The sequence below is a fragment of the Dasypus novemcinctus genome, chromosome 14, assembly GCF_030445035.2.
Source record: "Dasypus novemcinctus isolate mDasNov1 chromosome 14, mDasNov1.1.hap2, whole genome shotgun sequence".
In the NCBI taxonomy this organism is placed as follows: Eukaryota; Metazoa; Chordata; class Mammalia; order Cingulata; family Dasypodidae; genus Dasypus; species Dasypus novemcinctus.
The window spans coordinates 54,450,874-54,469,813 of NC_080686.1; the positions used below are offsets into that span (position 1 = coordinate 54,450,874).

An 18,940-nucleotide genomic window follows, 5' to 3' on the forward strand; every position below is an offset into this window, starting at 1 on the left:
GAAAACAAATCAACCCTGATTCCATTTTACTAAACAGATATCAATGACATACCCATGAAACAGCCAGCAATCTAAAAGACAATACCTTATTATGATTTTAGGTTAAAGCTTGAAGGTCACTTAAAAATCTTTTCAGGATGAAGATTTCTTTCCATATATTTGGGGCTTTAATTTATTTACACCCCCAACAATTCTCAAATACCAATTTTAAATAAGGATACATATTCAATTTCTAAAGCACAGCTATATTAATAGTCCTGGTAGATAACTAGAGTTAATAAAATCATGGTTAAGCCATCAAAGTTAAGGTCAAATCACAGGAAGAGAACTACATCGTTACCATTAATTTTCAAGTGGCAGTGGGCAAACTATACAGCCTGTAGTCCCTTCTTGAAGGGTACTGAGGAAAAGTGCTTTTCTCAAACGTAAGATACCTCTACAAAATAAAATGGTCTTAGAGACTGTGTCTTGAATTAAAAATCAGAAAACATGCAACCCCGAGCACAATGCTCTCAAACCTTGGTGTGCAGCAGAATTCCCCAGAAAGCTTGTTAGAAGTGCAGAAGCTCTGGGCCCACCCCGTGAGATTATATTTTTGCAGGTTTGAGGGAAGGTCCAACAGCTATACTATCAAGAACACCAATTTTAGCGAGGCACACTCAGTTCTGGTTTAGAGCTTTGAAACGATGCCACTAAGCTCATCACATTAACAGGGAAAAGCAGCTTAAGTTTTGTAACTGTTTTCTTATAATGCCAATCTACCTGCTTTCCTAATAGATAGACAAGGCATATTTGAGGATATACAATGCATTTATTGTTCTAAAACTCCCCACACATCCTTTATTATTTTTGAAAAGACAAGGTGAAAATAAAGTCAGTATTAGTAGAGGGCATAAGAAATATCTGTTTATTACGCCCACTTGAAGAAAGGTACCTAAAGCAACTGGGTCTGGGTTTATGGGACTCTGCTGCCGCGAGTGGCTGCTGCTACTGCCGCCGCCCTTTTTTAAGTCTTCGGCATCACTGTACCGCCGGATCCAGTAATTCAGCTCCTCCCGGTCCGCTTCCTGGCATCGCCTTAGTACAGTGAGAGAGCGCCTCGTCTTTTCTACCATGTCCATTATGCAGTTTAACAGCTATGTGAGGAAGAGGGGTAAAAGGGAAGAATACATAAGTCATTGCAACTTGAAGACTTTGGTGGATAATGAAGCAATTTCAGGACAACAAAGTATGCATTTTTATTCCGGAAGACTTCAGAGTGATTTTTACTTTATTTTTTAAAAAATAAGAGTGTGAGTTTGAAATTCAGACCTAAGAGATGACTAAATTCAACAGGAATGAGAAGGACAATTGTGAGATTCGTGACAGAGATTTTCACCTGCAGGCATAGAACCAGTAAGCCACCCTTTCAAATACAAATACCACTACAGTATAAACTAAATGATGCTCCCCAACAGCCCTTATATAAGTGCGTTTGGTATTAACGTAAAGGTCGAACACTAAATTTTCCTTCAAACATCCTCACTCTTTCTTGTCCTCCCAAGGAATGCTGGAAAGGCAACCCCTTTAAAACATCACCAAGTGCTTTTATCACATAACTTCACCCCAGTTGTTTTTTAAAAAACTGGATTATAGCTTAGTTAATTTCTTTCTTTCTTTTTTTTTTTAAGTAAACTTTATTTCAACTTCACACAAAAGGTAGCTTAACAAATTAAGGAAGCATTATTTAAAAACATTCTGTCCAGGCACATTTATCTCACCTAATCCTAAAAATAAACTTAATTGTTTCTCCAATGTTCAGAAAGATAGATAAAGGAGCACAGGTAGTCACTGATGGCTTACATGGTCAAGATGCTTCCATTCTTCTGCCCATTCTCTGTCTGTCAGTCTGTGATCAATCATTTCTTCTTGACGTGTGCCATGCAACCCTAAAAAGGGAGAGAAGGTTGAACCACCCAGAGCGTTCAGTACCATCCACAGGCACACAAGCACGAGGCAAGGACAATGTGGGCAAACTAAACACCCTGGAAATGTATTTGGCTTTAATGGAGACATGACTCATCCAGAGGATCAGAATCATGAAAGCTATCCTCACAGAACGGCAAAATGTTAGACCTGGAAGGAATTTTAGAAATCATCTTGTCAAAACCCTTTTTTTTCACATGAGGAAACAGAGGTAAGTGACACTATGTCCATCTATGCACACTAATTAAAGATGTAAATATATCCTACATCTTAATAAATACAAGAAACCAAAAGTAGATGTCCAAAAGGTTCAAAATGTAGCTTCCTTTCTGCATTAAACATAAAGACAGACATAATTTTTACACAGACAGGGATGAACTTTTCTGAAACAGAAGACACGGTAAAAATGTTTCACATTTCAGCATAATATGAAAGAATACAGTCCTAATACATATATATACCCTCATGATAAAATTAGGCCACAGAGGGCTGGGATAATACAAAAATGACATATACTCATTCAATTTACCAAAAAATAAATACACAAAAATACAATGGATATCCCTTATGAAAAAAAAGTCAACATTCCATACATAATTTTTGACAGCTATCATAAATCCAAGTCAAGAAACTGAGCATATTATGTAAAGTCCATAATATAAATATTAATGCTCTTTCAGCATCACAGTTAAAATATTCCCGTAAAAATGTAACATGTAAACATTTACCAAGTGAGTAACAATCTTAATAAAGATGAGCAGTTAACTAGGATGCTCATCAAAGTAGGAAAAAAATGACTATCACTAAAAGGATATGATGGAAGGCTCTGATCAGAGATACCTGGACAAGTGTTGCTCCTCTTATGGATTCTCTATGGAGAAGAACCCTACATTCTACTATAAAAGAAAATCAATGGGCTATAGTGATATTTTCTATTTTTCAATAACTGAAACTCTTATTTTTGGTTGCCACTTCTCATGGCTGTTATTTTGAATAGTAAACTAGACATGGTGGTTACTTCTCTTAGGGAATTATGTAAGAATTAAATGATTCTAAAAGTTATCAGATATTGCATTCCATTTTTTGTGAAATCTGAGTTGTTAGAAATTTCTTCTCTTACATAAGAGAAATGAAGATGATGAGTCACATGACTCTTCTCAGCCAACCATGAAATACAAGTTAATTTGTAACTGACAGACATGAACAAATACATGACAGCTATTTTCTCCAACTGAATAAAAAGCTAAATATAAAACACTTTGCATTATTCCTGTCCAATTAGAACAAATTCGTAGATACATTTAAAATTAAAAGTTAAAATTGTCAATGCCACCTATTGGTTAAAAATAAAATTGCAAATAAAATTTAGTAATTTGCATAATAGGAAAGACATGGGAAAAGTATTATTTAGTTATTGCTCTGTTTGTTGTGATTATTTCAAGTTGAAATGTTGGCAAATATGTAATTTTTGTTGACTTGTTGCCTGTGTTTTAGGAAAAAAGTTACTATCGTTAAAATTAGTCATCACAGAAAAAACCGGGAGAGTGATGAGGATATAAATGTGACAGTGACTTTCATGATGAAGGCATCTTAAAAATTTGTCTTAAAAACCAAGAATTCGTAACAGTCTGAATATTTTCAAAAATTTAGGGACTAAATCAATAATGATACAAGTTCTGACATCTGGAATAAATATTACTGAGCAAGAGGATATTTATGAGAGTAAAGGGATTCAAGCATTTGTGGAATACTGCTAAGCTTATTTCATAGAAACAAGTTATAAAAATAATAATAATAATAAGTATATTTGAAACATGTTTGATTCCAAGTACTTGATGAAGAGATACAGGAAGAACAGGGCCCATTTGTTGGTTTTGAACTTTGACATCGTTTGTTAAATAGAATCAAATGTTTAAAAGAAAAAAATAAAACTCAAAATTTTAAATTTATTAGTTTCTCCATTTCAGATGCATAAATATTCAATACCACATACTTTATTTATATTCATAGTACCAGAAGGATGTACCAGGGGAAAATAGCTCATAAACATTAAAGAGCACATTTTCATTTGTGGGAAATTTGACACTGAAGTTGAATCTTAGCTGGCTTCTGTGTTTTAGAAGATTTTAACTAACTAGGCTAAAACTCTAAGCTTACTTACATACTAATGCTGCTTATCAGATTATTTGATTAAAGGATTCCAGTGAGTATAATAGCCATTTATAAATCACACCAGACTAAGTACACCAGTTATGAAATTTTTATATTCTCAAAATGCCAGCCTTACATAACACCATAATTTGCTACACCAAGATTTTATTTTACATTAACGCACTCTAAACTCTGCCTGACTTTAGGGATGTTTAAGTGGCTGCACGTATTTATAGATTAGCACTATTAGTTTTATAAGCTAATATAATTAAAAGGTAAGGAACATGGTATAAAGAAAATCACATAAAACGAGTGGGTTCAAATATAATTCATAAAGGGATATTTTACATTACTAAGAGGAATACATAATCATTGCACATAAGGATAATTACTTCCCTTGCAGATTACAGTGCACTGAAACTAATATTTCATAAAATAGCAATTGCCGCCTAACAAATAGGCCATGTCCTAGCACCTATAAAACGGGATATTTTTTATTGGTCTTACAATGACCTGAGGACTCCACTTCTCTTTAAAAATGAGCAATTGTGGTTTTAGGGCATTAAGCCTCAAATAAATAGCAAAGCTTCTGGTCAGAAGGGGATTGTTTTCCCATTAGATTTTGGGGTCAAGATACCAACCCAAATGAAAAATAACATAACTACATTTGAAAGGTCTTCAAAAATGGTACCTGAGAGAACATTAGACAGACTGGCTATTAAGAAAGCACAAATATATGCTTAGCCATTTGTCTGATATTTACTATAACTGTAAAAATCACTGCTGTGGGAAAGCACAACTACTAATTTTACTGTGTTACAACCAGAGCCTCGATAACACCTTCACACTCTGACTTACCCTTTATGCTTTCTAGACATTTGGAGGTTTGTGCAAAAAAAAGCAGAAAAGACCCTAAATACGACAGCCCTATTTGCTAGTAACCTACTTAGAAAGTTAATGGGATCACCAGGCCATCTCTGCCTATGGGCAAAATTAAAAAACATTGTCACTACTATTCAAGCACTAGACAACTGGCTGCCTGCAAGCCCCCGAGTTCTGCATCCTCAGCTCCATTTCCTGGTTTTCCAGTTGAAGATCATCTCTTGTTATTTCCAGAATCCTGCTCACCAAATGGCCCACTTAGGGAAAGCGTGCCAGCAACTAACTACAAGGTAAAGGATGCCCTGCTGGGAGGTGGCATGGACATTGGAGCTGGAAAAAGAAAAGAGGTTGACTGTGAACCTCGGTGTTTAAAAACAGCTTTATTAACCAAAAATTAAGAATTGAAAGTGCTCCAGGAACAGGGCGCACCCACCTGATCCTGTCACCTCAACCACTGAACACACATCAAAACTTACCTTGCTCATCTTCCTTCTCATTCTCCAAGACAGACACTTGTTGGTTGGAAGGCAATACCTCTGATCTTTCCTGGAGGTTATATAATGCTTTCCCTCTAACAGTTTTATTCAAAGAAGGAATGAACATAAGCACAAGGCACATATATTTGCCCCAAACTCCTTCCTTCTTGGTATTTTTGACTAAAAATGGTCAATACTAAATTGAATCCCTGGATAGTTTCAAGTAAAGAAAAGCACCAAGTCAATCCTCAAAGAACAACCATCACGTGGAACAAAGCGCCTGAGTGCCTGCTTTGTATGTACGAAGTCCCAGGTACAATACCTGGTACCTCCTTAAAGAAAAAGAAAGAAACAGCCATGACATTAATTCACAGATATCGTGCCATATAATATTTTGAAAGTATGGAATAACATGCAGAATAAAAAAATCAAAATCAACTTTGAGACTGTCTGAAATAAAAGATACAAGAAAGCAAACTTTTTTAAGATTTGTGGCAGGCACACTCCATATGAAATCATTCACGTTAAAAAAATTTCAAACTAAAGATTCATTTTGTATCTGTTATCACACACTGAGGGTTTTGTATTCATTTAGGTGCCCTCTCCACACACATTGACCTACTATCTTCAAGGCCACAAGTGATTGAGAGAGTGAGCTTTCAAATACTAACCAAGTTTTCTCATAAATTGGCAATATAAATAAAGAGAATTCATTACCCCTATTACAGATTTTAAGCCTCAAGTTCAGTTGAGAAGTAATGACGTGAGTCTTCAAGCATCCAATCCCATAAGAAGTGAACAGATTCCTCTGTCTTACCCATAGGTCTGTTTCTGTCCCTGAGGTCCCTGTGGCTGGGGTGTCGATAGGAGTCCCTGTAGTGGTGGGCAATGGCCATATCATCCAAACGATAATGCTGAGGTGGAGGTGGGGTGGGGTGAGGCAGGCCATTGGGCTGGTAGGATAAGCCGTTATTTGGACTGTACCGCTGGCCTGGGCTAATAGTGCATGGTCGCTTGCTTGGATGTTCTGAGTGCAAAGGCTCTCTGTCAAAGCCATTTTCTTTGGTTCTGAGGGGGGAAGAAAAAGAGTTTGTTTCATAATGTACTCAGCAACCAGCATAGTTCAGACACTCACATTTGAGCTTGTAACATAAACAAAATGTTCTTTTATTGGCCAAAAATTTTCTAAGCTCAACTTTACAGAATTGTATGGCAGTTCGCTGAAACCCATGCTGAGGTCTAACTGATCCCAAGTCTGCACACAGGAGAAAATGTTTCATTTCTCATCAAGTTAGCAAACATCTTTTCAGGTGGAGTTCATGAGCTTAGGTTACATAGAGGAGGAAATCCAATCTGGGCAGATTACATTTTAATTCAGAGAACCTGATTTCTAACAAGTTACCTTAAGACCAATTAATTATATTTGGTAAAGATTCATCAAGGTAAAAATATCATCACTCTCTTGAGGAAATCAAGGTACACCTAAATTCCACTTAACCAACCTGGAATCTGACTTTTATTTCAAGGAACATCTATGAGCTGTGTTGCTCAATACATTAGCCACAGGTAGCCATTTAAGTTTAAATGGAAATTATTTAAAATTAAAGTTTAAAATTCAGTTCCCAAGTAGCACTGGTCACATTTCAGGTGCTCAGTAGTGACCTGTGGCTACTGGCTACAGCAATGGGCTAAGCAGACAGAGAACATGTCCGTGATCTCAGAAAGTTCTGTTGGAAAGCGATGATCAGACTAAGCTAATACAACAAAGCAACGCAAGGTCTGGGATCCTGACACAATCTTTGGTCCCAAGATAATTAGTCAGCAGTGCTAGGGAGGTGGCCAGACTGGAAGGATGATCTAGGTCCACTTCTTATTTAAAAGTTGAGGAAACACGTGGCCAGAGAGCTGATGTGACCTGCCTGGGGTCATCAGGTCATAGGCAGGATGGGCACTTCCTGACTGTACCTCATCACGTGCGGCACAGAACACTGAACTTGGCTTTCAGAAGGAATGCACTCTACAAACGACATCTAATAACTACTCACTGTTCCTAGATTCTTAAACAAAAGTGATGCTAAGTAAATATTTTCTGGCTGAATATCTTTTATTGTCTGCGAGACTAACCCAATCATGCAAACCAGATCCAACTCTGACTGGAATGGCAGCTGGTTTTCTTCACAAGACAGTGCTGGTCTTTAGACCTACGGTATCTGTTTTCCCAAGGAAATTTCCTCTTGAGAGTTCTAACAATTCGCAGTGGCTGCAGATTTCAGGGTGCCTTTTTGGTTTTGGGTTGGTAAAACAAGAGTACAGAGGCTTTATTAGACCTTTCCTACTCTCCTAGAACCTAGTGACAGTCATTAATAACATGGGAGGGATCTGACTGGAAACCGAATCAGTACCAGAGATTATCAGGGGCGACTGGATTCTACAAAGAACCTCCTTTGTGTCCCTTTGGGTGGACTCCAGTGACAACTGTATGCACACCAGACTGAGAGGTTTGAATGTGCTGAAGAAAAAAGCTACAGGCACACACAGAACTGAGGGCAAGTCTGCCTGGTCTGATGCGAAACAAATGGATGCCCATTACATTGTGAAGAAGGGTGCACCATTGTGGAGGAAGGAGATGGGCAGATGACAGCAGAGAATGGCCCCCGCAGAAGGTGCAGCCAGACGTCTCAATGCTGCTCCCATGAGAGTATGTCTGCACTAAAATATACCGACTCCATACATATTGATCACTGATATCAGACTAAGATGTCCAATATAGGTCAGACATTACCGAAATGCATTGCTTTGAAATAATTTCAAAAAGTGAAAGAAAACATCCTCAATATCGATCTAACTTCAAAGAGTACATCTATGTGATTCTAATCTCTATTTTTATACCCTATACATTTCTGAATAATACACTTAAACATTCAATGTATATTACCAGCATACATCAGTTGGAAAACACTGAAGACCATTAGTAGCTATGAACAGAATGCTAACACAGCACCTACCTTACTGGCAGTGTGGTGTAATGGAAAGAGCACTGGACTGGGAATCAAGAGACCTGAGATCTAGTCCTGGCTCTTCCACGACTAGCTGTGTGACCTTGGGGAAGCCATTTAACCTCTCTGGACCTCAGTTTGCTCATCTGTAAAATGAAAGGGTTGCACTAGATCAGTGGTTTTCAAACTGTGCCACCTGAGATGCTTCAGGGATTCTGCAGGCAATGAAGAATTTTCCCCCAAACAATCAAGATTTAAAGGGCCAGAGGAACCCACTTGGCAATTTTATCTGTTTTAGAAATTGGGGTTCCACCTAAGAGTTCATTTTTAAAGGAAAAAGTCAGCTGATTGATACCAAGTTTGAAAACCACTGGACTAGATGATTTCTGAGGCCCCTCGTTTGAGAATTCCGCAATTTAATTATTCTAAATTACATTTAAATGTCATGGTTATGCAGATTGAAATGCACAGGGCTGACAGTCCTCTGGCCAAATTTTAAATTCCTAAGTCAAGCAACTAAGCCAAGGCCACTTTGTTCAAATTTTCTATTTCCCTGCAAAAAAAATAGCAAATGTCTTCCCCACGTCTTATAGCTGTCCCAGGAGCATTTCTAAATATCAAAACATCCTTGACCCAGTTGTGTCAAACCACCTCAACTTACTGACTCGTCTCTACGTGTTCAATGATAACAACTTACAGCATTGGAAGAGGTCTTACAATTTTCAAAAGAGTCAGATAGGTTCTCTTCATCCCCAGCTCAGCCCTCTGATCAGTGCTATTACTTCAATGACCTATTATTTTTTTTTTTTCTGAAACAAGGACAGTAATGTCCTCCAAGGTAGGGCCAGATCCTGAATCTTTCTCACTTACTGTTCCTGGATCCCATCCCTCATTAGCTATTGAAATAATAAAGCTTATCGCCTCACAGAAATGCTTCTATTTTACCACCAAACCATTAAAACTCTCACGGCCCACAGAAGTCAAGCTATGAAGGGTGTCTCTGAGGATTCTTCAAATCACAGTCCTATCTACTTGTAAGGCCAACCCTATTCAAAGGACAGATGCCCAGGATGGAACTAAAACAACTTGATTGCTTTTCATCTGTCTACTTCTTAGAAATGTCTGTAACTATCTATATCTAATTTGCTTGTGTTTTTATTTGTGGCCCTCTCAAAGTGTATTAGGCAAAACTGTCAAATATTTTTCATTGTTCCATGTCAGCATTATTCTTGAAATAGTTTCAATTCTAATAGAAAGTCTGTCATGTCTCATGGATTTCTTGAAGGTTTTTTCTTTAAAAAAATTAAAAGCACAAAAAAACAAAAAGTCAACCAGGAGATACTCTATTTCTCTACAAAAAGAAATTTTCCTGAGCACAATCTAACTACTTTGACATTTAGTAACCTCAAGTTACTTAACTTTCTGGTTTCGGTGTCCTTCCCAGTAAAATGGGGCTAATAGAACACAATATGTGTAAAGGCAACTTAATTTATGCTTTTACCCCACTTCAGGCTATTATTTCCTAGTTCCCCAATAACAGTCTATAAATTATTTGAAAAAGACAAACAGTTTAAAAAAAAAAACACTTCGGGAAACGGACTTGGCCCAGTGGTTAGGGCGTCCGTCTACCACATGGGAGGTCCGCGGTTCAAACCCGGGGCCTCCTTGACCCGTGTGGAGCTGGCCCATGCGCAGTGCTGATGCGCGCAAGGAGTGCCGTGCCACACAGGCGTGTCCCCCACGTAGGGGAGCCCCACGCACAAGGAGTGCGCCCCGTAAGGAGAGCCCCCCAGCGCAAAAGAAAGTGCAGCCCACCCAGGAATGGCGCTGCCCACACTTCCCCTGCCACAGACGACAACAGAAGCGGACAAAGAAACAAGACTCAGCAAATAGAAACAGAGATGGGGGGAGTGGGGGGTGGGGGCAGTGGGGTTGAATGGGACCTCATATTTTTTGAATGTAATATTTTTTAAAAAAATGAATTAAAAAATAAAAATAGACACAGAGAACAGACAACCGGGAGGGGGGGAGAATTAAATAAATAAATAAATAAATCTTAAAAAAAAAACTTTGTATGAAATATTTTAAAAGTTACTAGATTAGCTAGCGTGCATTGGCAATACCTTAGGAAAACTAAAGGAATATATATATATAGTCAAAAAAAGAGAGAAGAATGAAAAAAATCTATTATAAAATCATGACAATAAACAGAGTAAGAGGTCCAATCTCCTACATGTCAGGATCTCAGGTAAGATTCTTCCCTAGATCAAAATGTTAAAAAAAAAAGAAAAAAAAGGGGGGGTTGAGGGTGGGGCAGTGCAGGGAGAATATCATAAAAGATTGCTCCAGGAGGAGACAAATTGGTACTGTATAATAATAAGCCTTAGAAAGGGGATGGAAAACTTGAGTTCTAATTTTAGTCCTCTGCTTACTCCTCTAAATTACTAACATTTAGACAGGCATTTCAAAGTGTACCTGTCCAAATCAATCCTATCTCTCCCTTCTACTTCCTGTCCCAACCAACATATGCCACCTTCTACCTAGCCACCCAAGTGGAAAGTGAGAAGTCACACTACAACCTTCTTCTCCAGAGCAAGTCCTGTTTCTGGTCTCTTACCAATCTCTGTGATGGTCCCTCCTCCTGGTCCCAGGACACCTTTTCTCAGCCTGCTCGTATGCCATTTCACTCTGGCAACACCCCTGCCAGAGGCCAGGGGCCATCTAGATTTGTTGCTGTCTAGCTCAATGGTCAAGTCCTATCCCTAGGCATACCTCCCTGGAAAATAAGGAGTAAGGCTCTGAATCGAAAATTCCTTTGAGGTCTAAGCATTTTGTCAGGCACTGAGGACTTATTTTATTCTTTCATTTTAGAAGTCTGTATCTAAGTCTTAGGACACAACAAACCTATTAAAGAACAAAAAAAAATATCAATTTAATATTAAACATATAGTCTTTTATTTAACCACATGTAGTTTTTAAGGTTTCAGAAAGATAAGACACCAAAAATCATTCCTGCCATCAGAATCATTCTTATATTTTTAAAAACACAATTCAGTGAAGCAGGAGTAGCTCGGTGGCTGAGCACCTGCTTTGCACGTACGAGGTCTCAGGTTCAATCCCCAGTACCTCCTAAAAAACACACTCACATACCAATTTAGTAAAAGTTCACTTAAGGAATTGCTAGGAAATTGGTGAGTCTACGTAAGAATTTTACATGACATCATTTTATTGGTGCTGAGTGATGTACCTGAAACAAAATATATCACAAATTCCCCTGCTTCCTTAAAAAAGAATATCAAACCTAATTCTTCCTGACAACACACTGGGGTTCCTGTGTTTTGCTCTCACTGTAGGGGCAATGGGAAATTTAGATGGTGAAGAACAGAGCGCTAAATGACACAGGACATCACTCCAGGGCCAGATGGAGAGAAGTGCCTTCAATGTCTCCATCACTGAACAACTACCTAGAGATCGCTTCTGAGCAGCTTGTGTGAATACCTTCAGGAGTAAATAAGATGCAGGTGGATGTCTTCCGTGCCAGACACACAAACCCGATGCCTGGGTCTCTAATGACTACAGCACTCAGGTTCACAGTGCCACCTGCATATTCCCTCCCCCACGCAAGAAGCAGGACTGCGTCTATCTCCCGTAGTGGCCCCTCTTCGCAGCAGTTACACCGCCTGTTCCTGGCTGCCCCCCTTGCCTTTCCTGCTTTCTGGCCACTGCTGAAGTATTCTATTTCTAATGTCCCTGCTGTTTGGAACTGTGCTTCCTTATTCTCATCTACTGTCTGTACGTTATGACCAGAGCCCTCCAGTTTTTTTCTGGTTGGTATACTTCCAACATACAAATAAATAAGCAAATAAAGGGAAGAAGAGAGGAATCTTGGTGGAGAGACCATTGAGGATACTGTTGAAATGACTGTATCAACTTTTATTGTTTATTTGCTCGATTTTTTTTTGCTGCAATTTTTTTGTTTTAGGTCCCCAGTATTTGTAAATAGAGTTACAAATATGAACAAGACATGATCTCTCTAACCGATCATAAGATCATGAATTAGCACAAAACAAACTTTTTGGAAGGGTACTGGTAAAAGACCTTTTAACATAAATGATTTAGCTGGACATAAAAGATACATATGTTTTCACACAGGGCCTATACAAGAAAAGTACCATGAAAACAGTACAAAGGTGATATGGGCAGAGAGAGGAAGAAAAAATCACTCCAGAATTTAAGATTGTACACTCAAAAGAGCAGGGGCTTTGGAGTCACATGGAATTGGCTTCAAATTTTCGCTTTGCTATTTGCTGGTCATATGAATTCAATAGACTTAAGCTCTGGAAGTCTCAGTGTTTTTGTCTGCAAAATGAGGTGACTCTGTCAGGGTTACTGAGAAGACTATATAGAAGAACCTACAGAGAGCTTAACACATATTCAGTATTCAGTAAGATAAGGCACTTCATTTCAAGATGGGTGCTCAGAGGCTGCTGGTATATAAGAGCATGGGTGCTGAGTCAGAGGAACTAGAGTTAGAACCTCATCTGTGTTGCTTCTAAGCCATGGGTGACCAGGCATAAACCAGCCTGAATCTATGCAAAAGGAATTGTTAGGAAACAAGTGCTATGTTAATATGTACATTTTTTAGCGCAGTGCCTGACATATCTTAAAAGCCCAGTGAATAGTAACCATTATTATATTTATGACTGGAAAGGCCTTAATCAAATAGTAGATACTGTCTGAGTTAGGCTATGAAGAATGATTAGACTATGACATATAACAACTAGGGAACAAAAAGGAAACCATTAGTTAGAATACAGAATAAGGAAAGAAATATATGTAATATGGCTATACCATGCTATCCTTCTCATCATATAAATGCAATTTTAATGCTATTTCACTATATGTCTTCACAACTGATGTAACTCATATAAAAAATAACTTCTATGGGATGATTATTTACTTCCTGAAAATGAATCAGCACAAAACAAGAATGCATGAATATAAAATCCCTACATTTTTTTTCCTAGAATACTGAATGTAGTTGATAATACAAATATAATTCTTATTTGCATAGTCAATTAATCCTACAATTCTTTGTAAAGCTTACCTACTTTTTCTCTTTAAAACAGAGGTTTTTAACAAGGGGTCCAAGAGCTTGAATTTAAATTTTTAAAAAAAATTATTCTTGTGGGGACATGTTAGTGTGGGTGTGATATTTATTAAACAATATGCAGTATAGTGTGGACTTAGTAAGGGGTCTGTGGTTTTCAACTGACTGGCAAAGGGGTGCATAGAACAAAAAAGATTAGGAACCCCTGCTTTAGAAGCACAAAAATATTGAAACCTCATTCGTTTTACAGAAAACGAAGAATGGCCTATTGGGCACAGCTGATGTGTACTATAACAAATCTTACATATTCAACCAACACGATTTAAAGTGGCTGCCTTCTGACCCTTCCAACCTTCAGAGTTTTCTACTTTACTCATTAAGCAAGAAAAGTGGGCTGAAAGTGGATTTTCTGTTACTAAAAAGATTTTTTAAGTCTTATAATATTTTACTGTAACAATTATCAACTGGAGCAATATAGGAAAAAAATGAGTGAAATGAAAAAACAAAATAAAAAAGAACCCAAGTCTTTGTTAAGCTTTCCTTATTTAAACTCGGCACATTAAAACATATTTTGGGCAACTGGAAGATTTAATGTTTGTAAACAATGCTGGTTTCTCCATGAAGCAGCTTTGTGACTTTAGGCAAGTATAAAGAGAAGGGGCTGGTCTGGTAGAACCATATAATCCCTCCCAGCTAAAAAAATTACATAGTTCCAAATTAAAGCATATCTTTTTAGAAAACAATGTTTAAAAACTGTGAGAGGGAGGAAGTGGTTATAATCCAACTATCTGGCTTGGGTAATAAAAGTGCAGAAATACAAAACTGAAAATAATTTAAAGCATAATTAGATTAAAATTGATATATAAAAGGATTAATTTTTGACATTAATCATTTAAGATAGTTCAAAAAAAAAAAAAGAGGAAAGAAAAAAGTGTCACCTATATGAAACTGCTGATTTTTCAGTTTGCTCTACAAAGGAAGATTCTCTGAGTCAAAAATTAGTGTGACAGGTGAGAATACAACATTAAAGATAAACTTTAACAAAAAGCTATGATCTCAAAGCTGTGAGAAAAGAAAGGTAGCTATGATAATTAATGCAAACATTACTTTAAATCTTAATTTTCATCCATTCTACATTCAAGGAAACTCAGCATTGTCAATTGCTCTTTTCCCTTCTCATGCCACGTAAAGTGTGTCTTCATGAACCATTCATCACATGAGCAGTTAAAGAGTGCTCTTAACTTCTAGTCTCCATCTTCACAAAAGTTCACTTCATTGAACCTACTCCAAAAAAGGTTCATATTTACCTCTTCCGTTTTTTTAAAAACCACAGAATGGCAAAAGAAAGGCCCAGGATAAATAATAAATCTTTCACATATTAGAGTAGAAATCAGACTTTTCTATTTCCTTTCCCAAATATTTTAGAAAAAAGAAATAGCATGCTTTTCAAAAGGAAAATTGTCTTTTTCTAATTTCGGTTCTAGCATAGACATACAAGTTTAGTGCAGTTGTTTAGGGACTCTCCCCAGTGCTATACTAAAAAAGAAGTAGGATAAATTTCACTGTTCCATAAAGGGGGTGGGGGGAAATTCCCTAGAGCATGTTTCTCTGTAAATAAAAATAATGCTTAAAAAAAAAAACAAAGCACCATAACCAGGGACAAAGTGACAATCATATTTAAGGATGAGAAGAACATTAAATTTGCTGAAACCCATCCCTAAAACATGTGACAACTGCTTTAGAAGATTAAATCAGCAATCGCTGTAGAATTTAAGCCCCCAAAGTTGTAAACAAAATATAGAGCGCTCTTTTGTTCGTGACATGTCATGAACAAATTACCAAAATGTGTTTTCTCCTCAGGTGTCAGTTTTTCCCTCTTTTAGTGACTGATGGCTCCCAGTGTTATTACAGAAACAGATTGATCTTTTTAATGAGCCAGTTTAATAGACTCCAAAATCTCACCGTGGCTGCTCATCCATGTCAGACCATATGCACCAACAAAACATTCAGTAAAACAAAAAAAAGCTCTGCTGTCAGACAGCTCCATAGTCATAGTAGAACTGGATATACAGATAAATAACCAGAGAAGAGGAAAATGCATATGCAAACAAGATGCATAAAATATATGCAAAAAAAAAAAATACTGTGGAGAGCCATATTTTCTTGGCTCTGATCAAATTCCCACAAGATACAAATGTATTTACACAACATATTCTCATTACCCCTTCCTCCTAGCTCTGAGTAAACTCTTGTGCCATCTTTCCATTGTAATACATACTTTGGGGTTCCACTTGAAAAAGAATGTTCTGTCCAAAGATCAACTGTCTGAATTCTAACTCCAGCCACTATCTATGAATCATCAAAGGGAGAACAAAACTGAAGACCCTTTTAAAGAGAGTTCTACCTGATTGAATGCATCCATGCATGCACACACAGCTGCAGATCATCAGAACAGGAATGTGGAGTATCTCTGGAATTTATTAGGAAGTTTGTCTATTGATATATTAGCATATTGCTCAGAGCTTACACCTTGGGATTGTCCAAGGGAAGTTAAAAGTCATGAAACCATTCAAATATAAAATACTGGCAAGGAGCCAGTGGGGAAATGGCTGGGAATGTAGAAAAATGAATGGAACAAGCTTTAGGACTGCTGGATCCCAGTTATTTAGCAATTAGGATTTCTAGAATAGGTCATGTCCATTTCCGACTCCTGCCTATAGGATCATCTTTACATTTACACAGCTATCTAAATCTTTCTCCAAAGATTTACACAGCTATCTAAATCTTACCCCTTCTCCAAATAAATTTTCTTCTTTCTCAATTTTCTACCGAATCACTCCCTAATTCTTTTTTTCCTGTCATCCTGGAAAAATGGAGCCAAAACATGCCAACATCTGTATGCAGTAATATTTTTCCAGGTAAATGGGTTAGGATCAGCAGGGGATGCGCAGGTGAACCATCCACTTGGAGGCTGCCTCCTGGCCTGCAGCATCACATGGCCACACCCCTCAGCACCTGAACAACGTGGTTCCCTTTAAATGCTAAAGTACTAAAGGCTCCAGTCACTCTTAAATGTGACCAAATGCAAGATAAGAAGGATAAGAAAGTAGCACTGTTGGTGGGTCATACATGGAGGTATCTACATGTCAGAAACAGACTAATGCTTAACCCTTTGCTTTAGTAATTGTCAACTACTAGAGAAGGTGCTACGTCAAGAGGAACATAATTCTAGAAATAGCATACAAACTGTGACAGTGACACGTGAAGACCAGCTTTCAAAATCACTGTGTTTTAGAACCACCTGGTTAATTAGGCACAGGGAAAAAGAGAATTTCTGCTGAGAAAACTTGTAACAGCAAACGTCGTTACACTGTAGGATAAAATATGTGCACAGGTTGAATTATGCAGTAAATGAGAATTTTAATATTGACTGCGTACCTAAGAACCAAGGGCAATTGATATACTGCATTTCATGCATCTTTTCACCTTTCAGCTTTAATGCTACAAGCAGTGAGGATTAACCTGCACAAAAGTCTACGTGACACAAGCCAGAGATTCATCACTACAAAAGCCCAGGCCAGAACCACAGAGCCAGGATGGCTCTTCTAGCTTATTGCTATTTTGCAAGAGATAGTGGCCAGCAGTTTGAACATGATATGAAGTATATCCTCATGCCACAGGGCTGAGGAAAAGGCCAAGGTCAGTCCAGCATCCTCCTGCCTCTCACCTGTCTGGAGTTCGCCTCTTCCCGTTTTCGTTCACATCGAGAAGCAGCTCTGAGGAGTCAACAGGTGAGGTGGTGCTGGCATCCAGAAGCAGCTGTTCATGCTGGGCGAGGTACTGGGCAGGGTTCTGTTTGGCCAGTCTTGCACAGTGGAGGAGCTCACGCTGCAGCAAGGGCAAGTTGGCCTGAAAGAGCATGACAGAGATGAGAAGGAAAAACGGCTCCTTTGACCAGTCTACCTAGTCCATTTTTCAAACACTGGCATGGAGTATACAATGAGACAATACGAAAATGTCAAAATGCAGGAGATAGACTGGATTCCCGGGCCAGTACTGGGCTGTGCCAATTAGCTTCTCCTTGTGCCTAGACTGTCTCTAGCACAAGGGGTCTGACCTTTATGAGTCATTTATCTTTCCTGCCTCAGTTTCTTCATCGCTAACATGAGGGAGTTTTAGGTGATTATTTTTAAGGTCCCTCCCTACTTGAACATAATAAGATTACAAGTTCTATAGGAATGTGAGATTTCAGCTCTAATCACATGCAACTTTTGTTTTCTCCAAGGAAGAGAGAGGGTATGTGAAATATACACACAGTCCAATTATCCTCAAAGTAGGCTCTCTACCCTTTCTTTTTTTTTTTCAGGGCTGGAGATTGAACCCAGGACCTCGTATGTGGGAAGCCGGCACTCAAATGCTTGAGCCACATCTGCTCCCCTGAGTCTTGTATCTTGTGACATACACAGGCAAAACAAGCTAAACTTCTGAAACACCTTCAGTCAACTGCTAACTTCACATGGAAATATATAAAAGTATATAGAGGTAGATTATTTTTCATTATCACGATTAATACATTTAAGTAATGCCTGGGTACAGTTAGACATCCCAGTTAAAAATTCTTACACAAAATATACTAGTGGCCAAGAATCTGCTTTGTACCAGTCTTATTCTGAAGAATACACACACACACACTCTCTCTCTCTCTCTCTCTCTCTCTCTCTCTCTCTCACACACACACTGTTTTTTTTAACACTAGAAGAAATCCTGGGTGCCAATCAATCTCACTCCTTGCCTAGGCCAAAACTATATGTAAAGACTCTCAGACCATGTTTGCTGATAGTAATTCTGGCCATCTCAAAGGTAATAAAAATAAGCAGAGAAAAGAGGCAATTTCAAATACAGTAAGCATTAAAATGAAAGCCTTGAATGGAGTAAGAGTAAATTTATTCTGACATTATAAATCCAGGTGGCTGTTGCTTTTGCTTTGCTTTTCTTTCCCTCTGGAGGGGAGAAAGGAGTATATAGCAGGGGAAACTGAATGGCATTCTTCCCAGTAACACTTAACTCTAGAAATTCAGGGAAAGATCAGTAACACAAATCTTTGTGTAACTCAAAGATTTCGTTTCTTGGAACCAGGTGCCATGCCACTGATTAACCCATCAGGTAAAAAAGCCTTTCTGCATAAGGAGGTACAAGCAGATGCCTACTCTTTGGCCCAAGAACCTCAGAAAAAAGCCCTCCCAGAGTCCCAGGGACAGGAACCAAGGTTGGCTACTTGCAACTCAAATCCATTTGGGCGGATTATTAATCAAGGAACCATCTCATCATAGTAATACCAAAGCATATTTTCACACAGCGAA

At 38.1% G+C, this 18,940-nt stretch overlaps 1 protein-coding gene across 8 annotated transcripts in view; it reads right to left on the reverse strand.

Moving 5' to 3' along the window:
* RUNX1T1 (RUNX1 partner transcriptional co-repressor 1) overlaps positions 1-18,940 on the reverse strand; it is a 146,187-nt gene that overhangs the window by 26,150 nt on the left and 101,097 nt on the right. For all 8 annotated transcript variants that reach the window (XM_071207904.1, XM_071207903.1, XM_071207901.1 and 5 more), the window contains 4 exons: positions 17,308-17,489; positions 6,292-6,542; positions 1,843-1,928; positions 935-1,136 (listed from right to left, as the gene is read on the reverse strand). In XM_071207904.1, the coding sequence (XP_071064005.1) occupies positions 935-1,136; positions 1,843-1,928; positions 6,292-6,542; positions 17,308-17,489 (721 nt within the window). The remainder of the gene's footprint in view (positions 1-934; positions 1,137-1,842; positions 1,929-6,291; positions 6,543-17,307; positions 17,490-18,940) is intronic.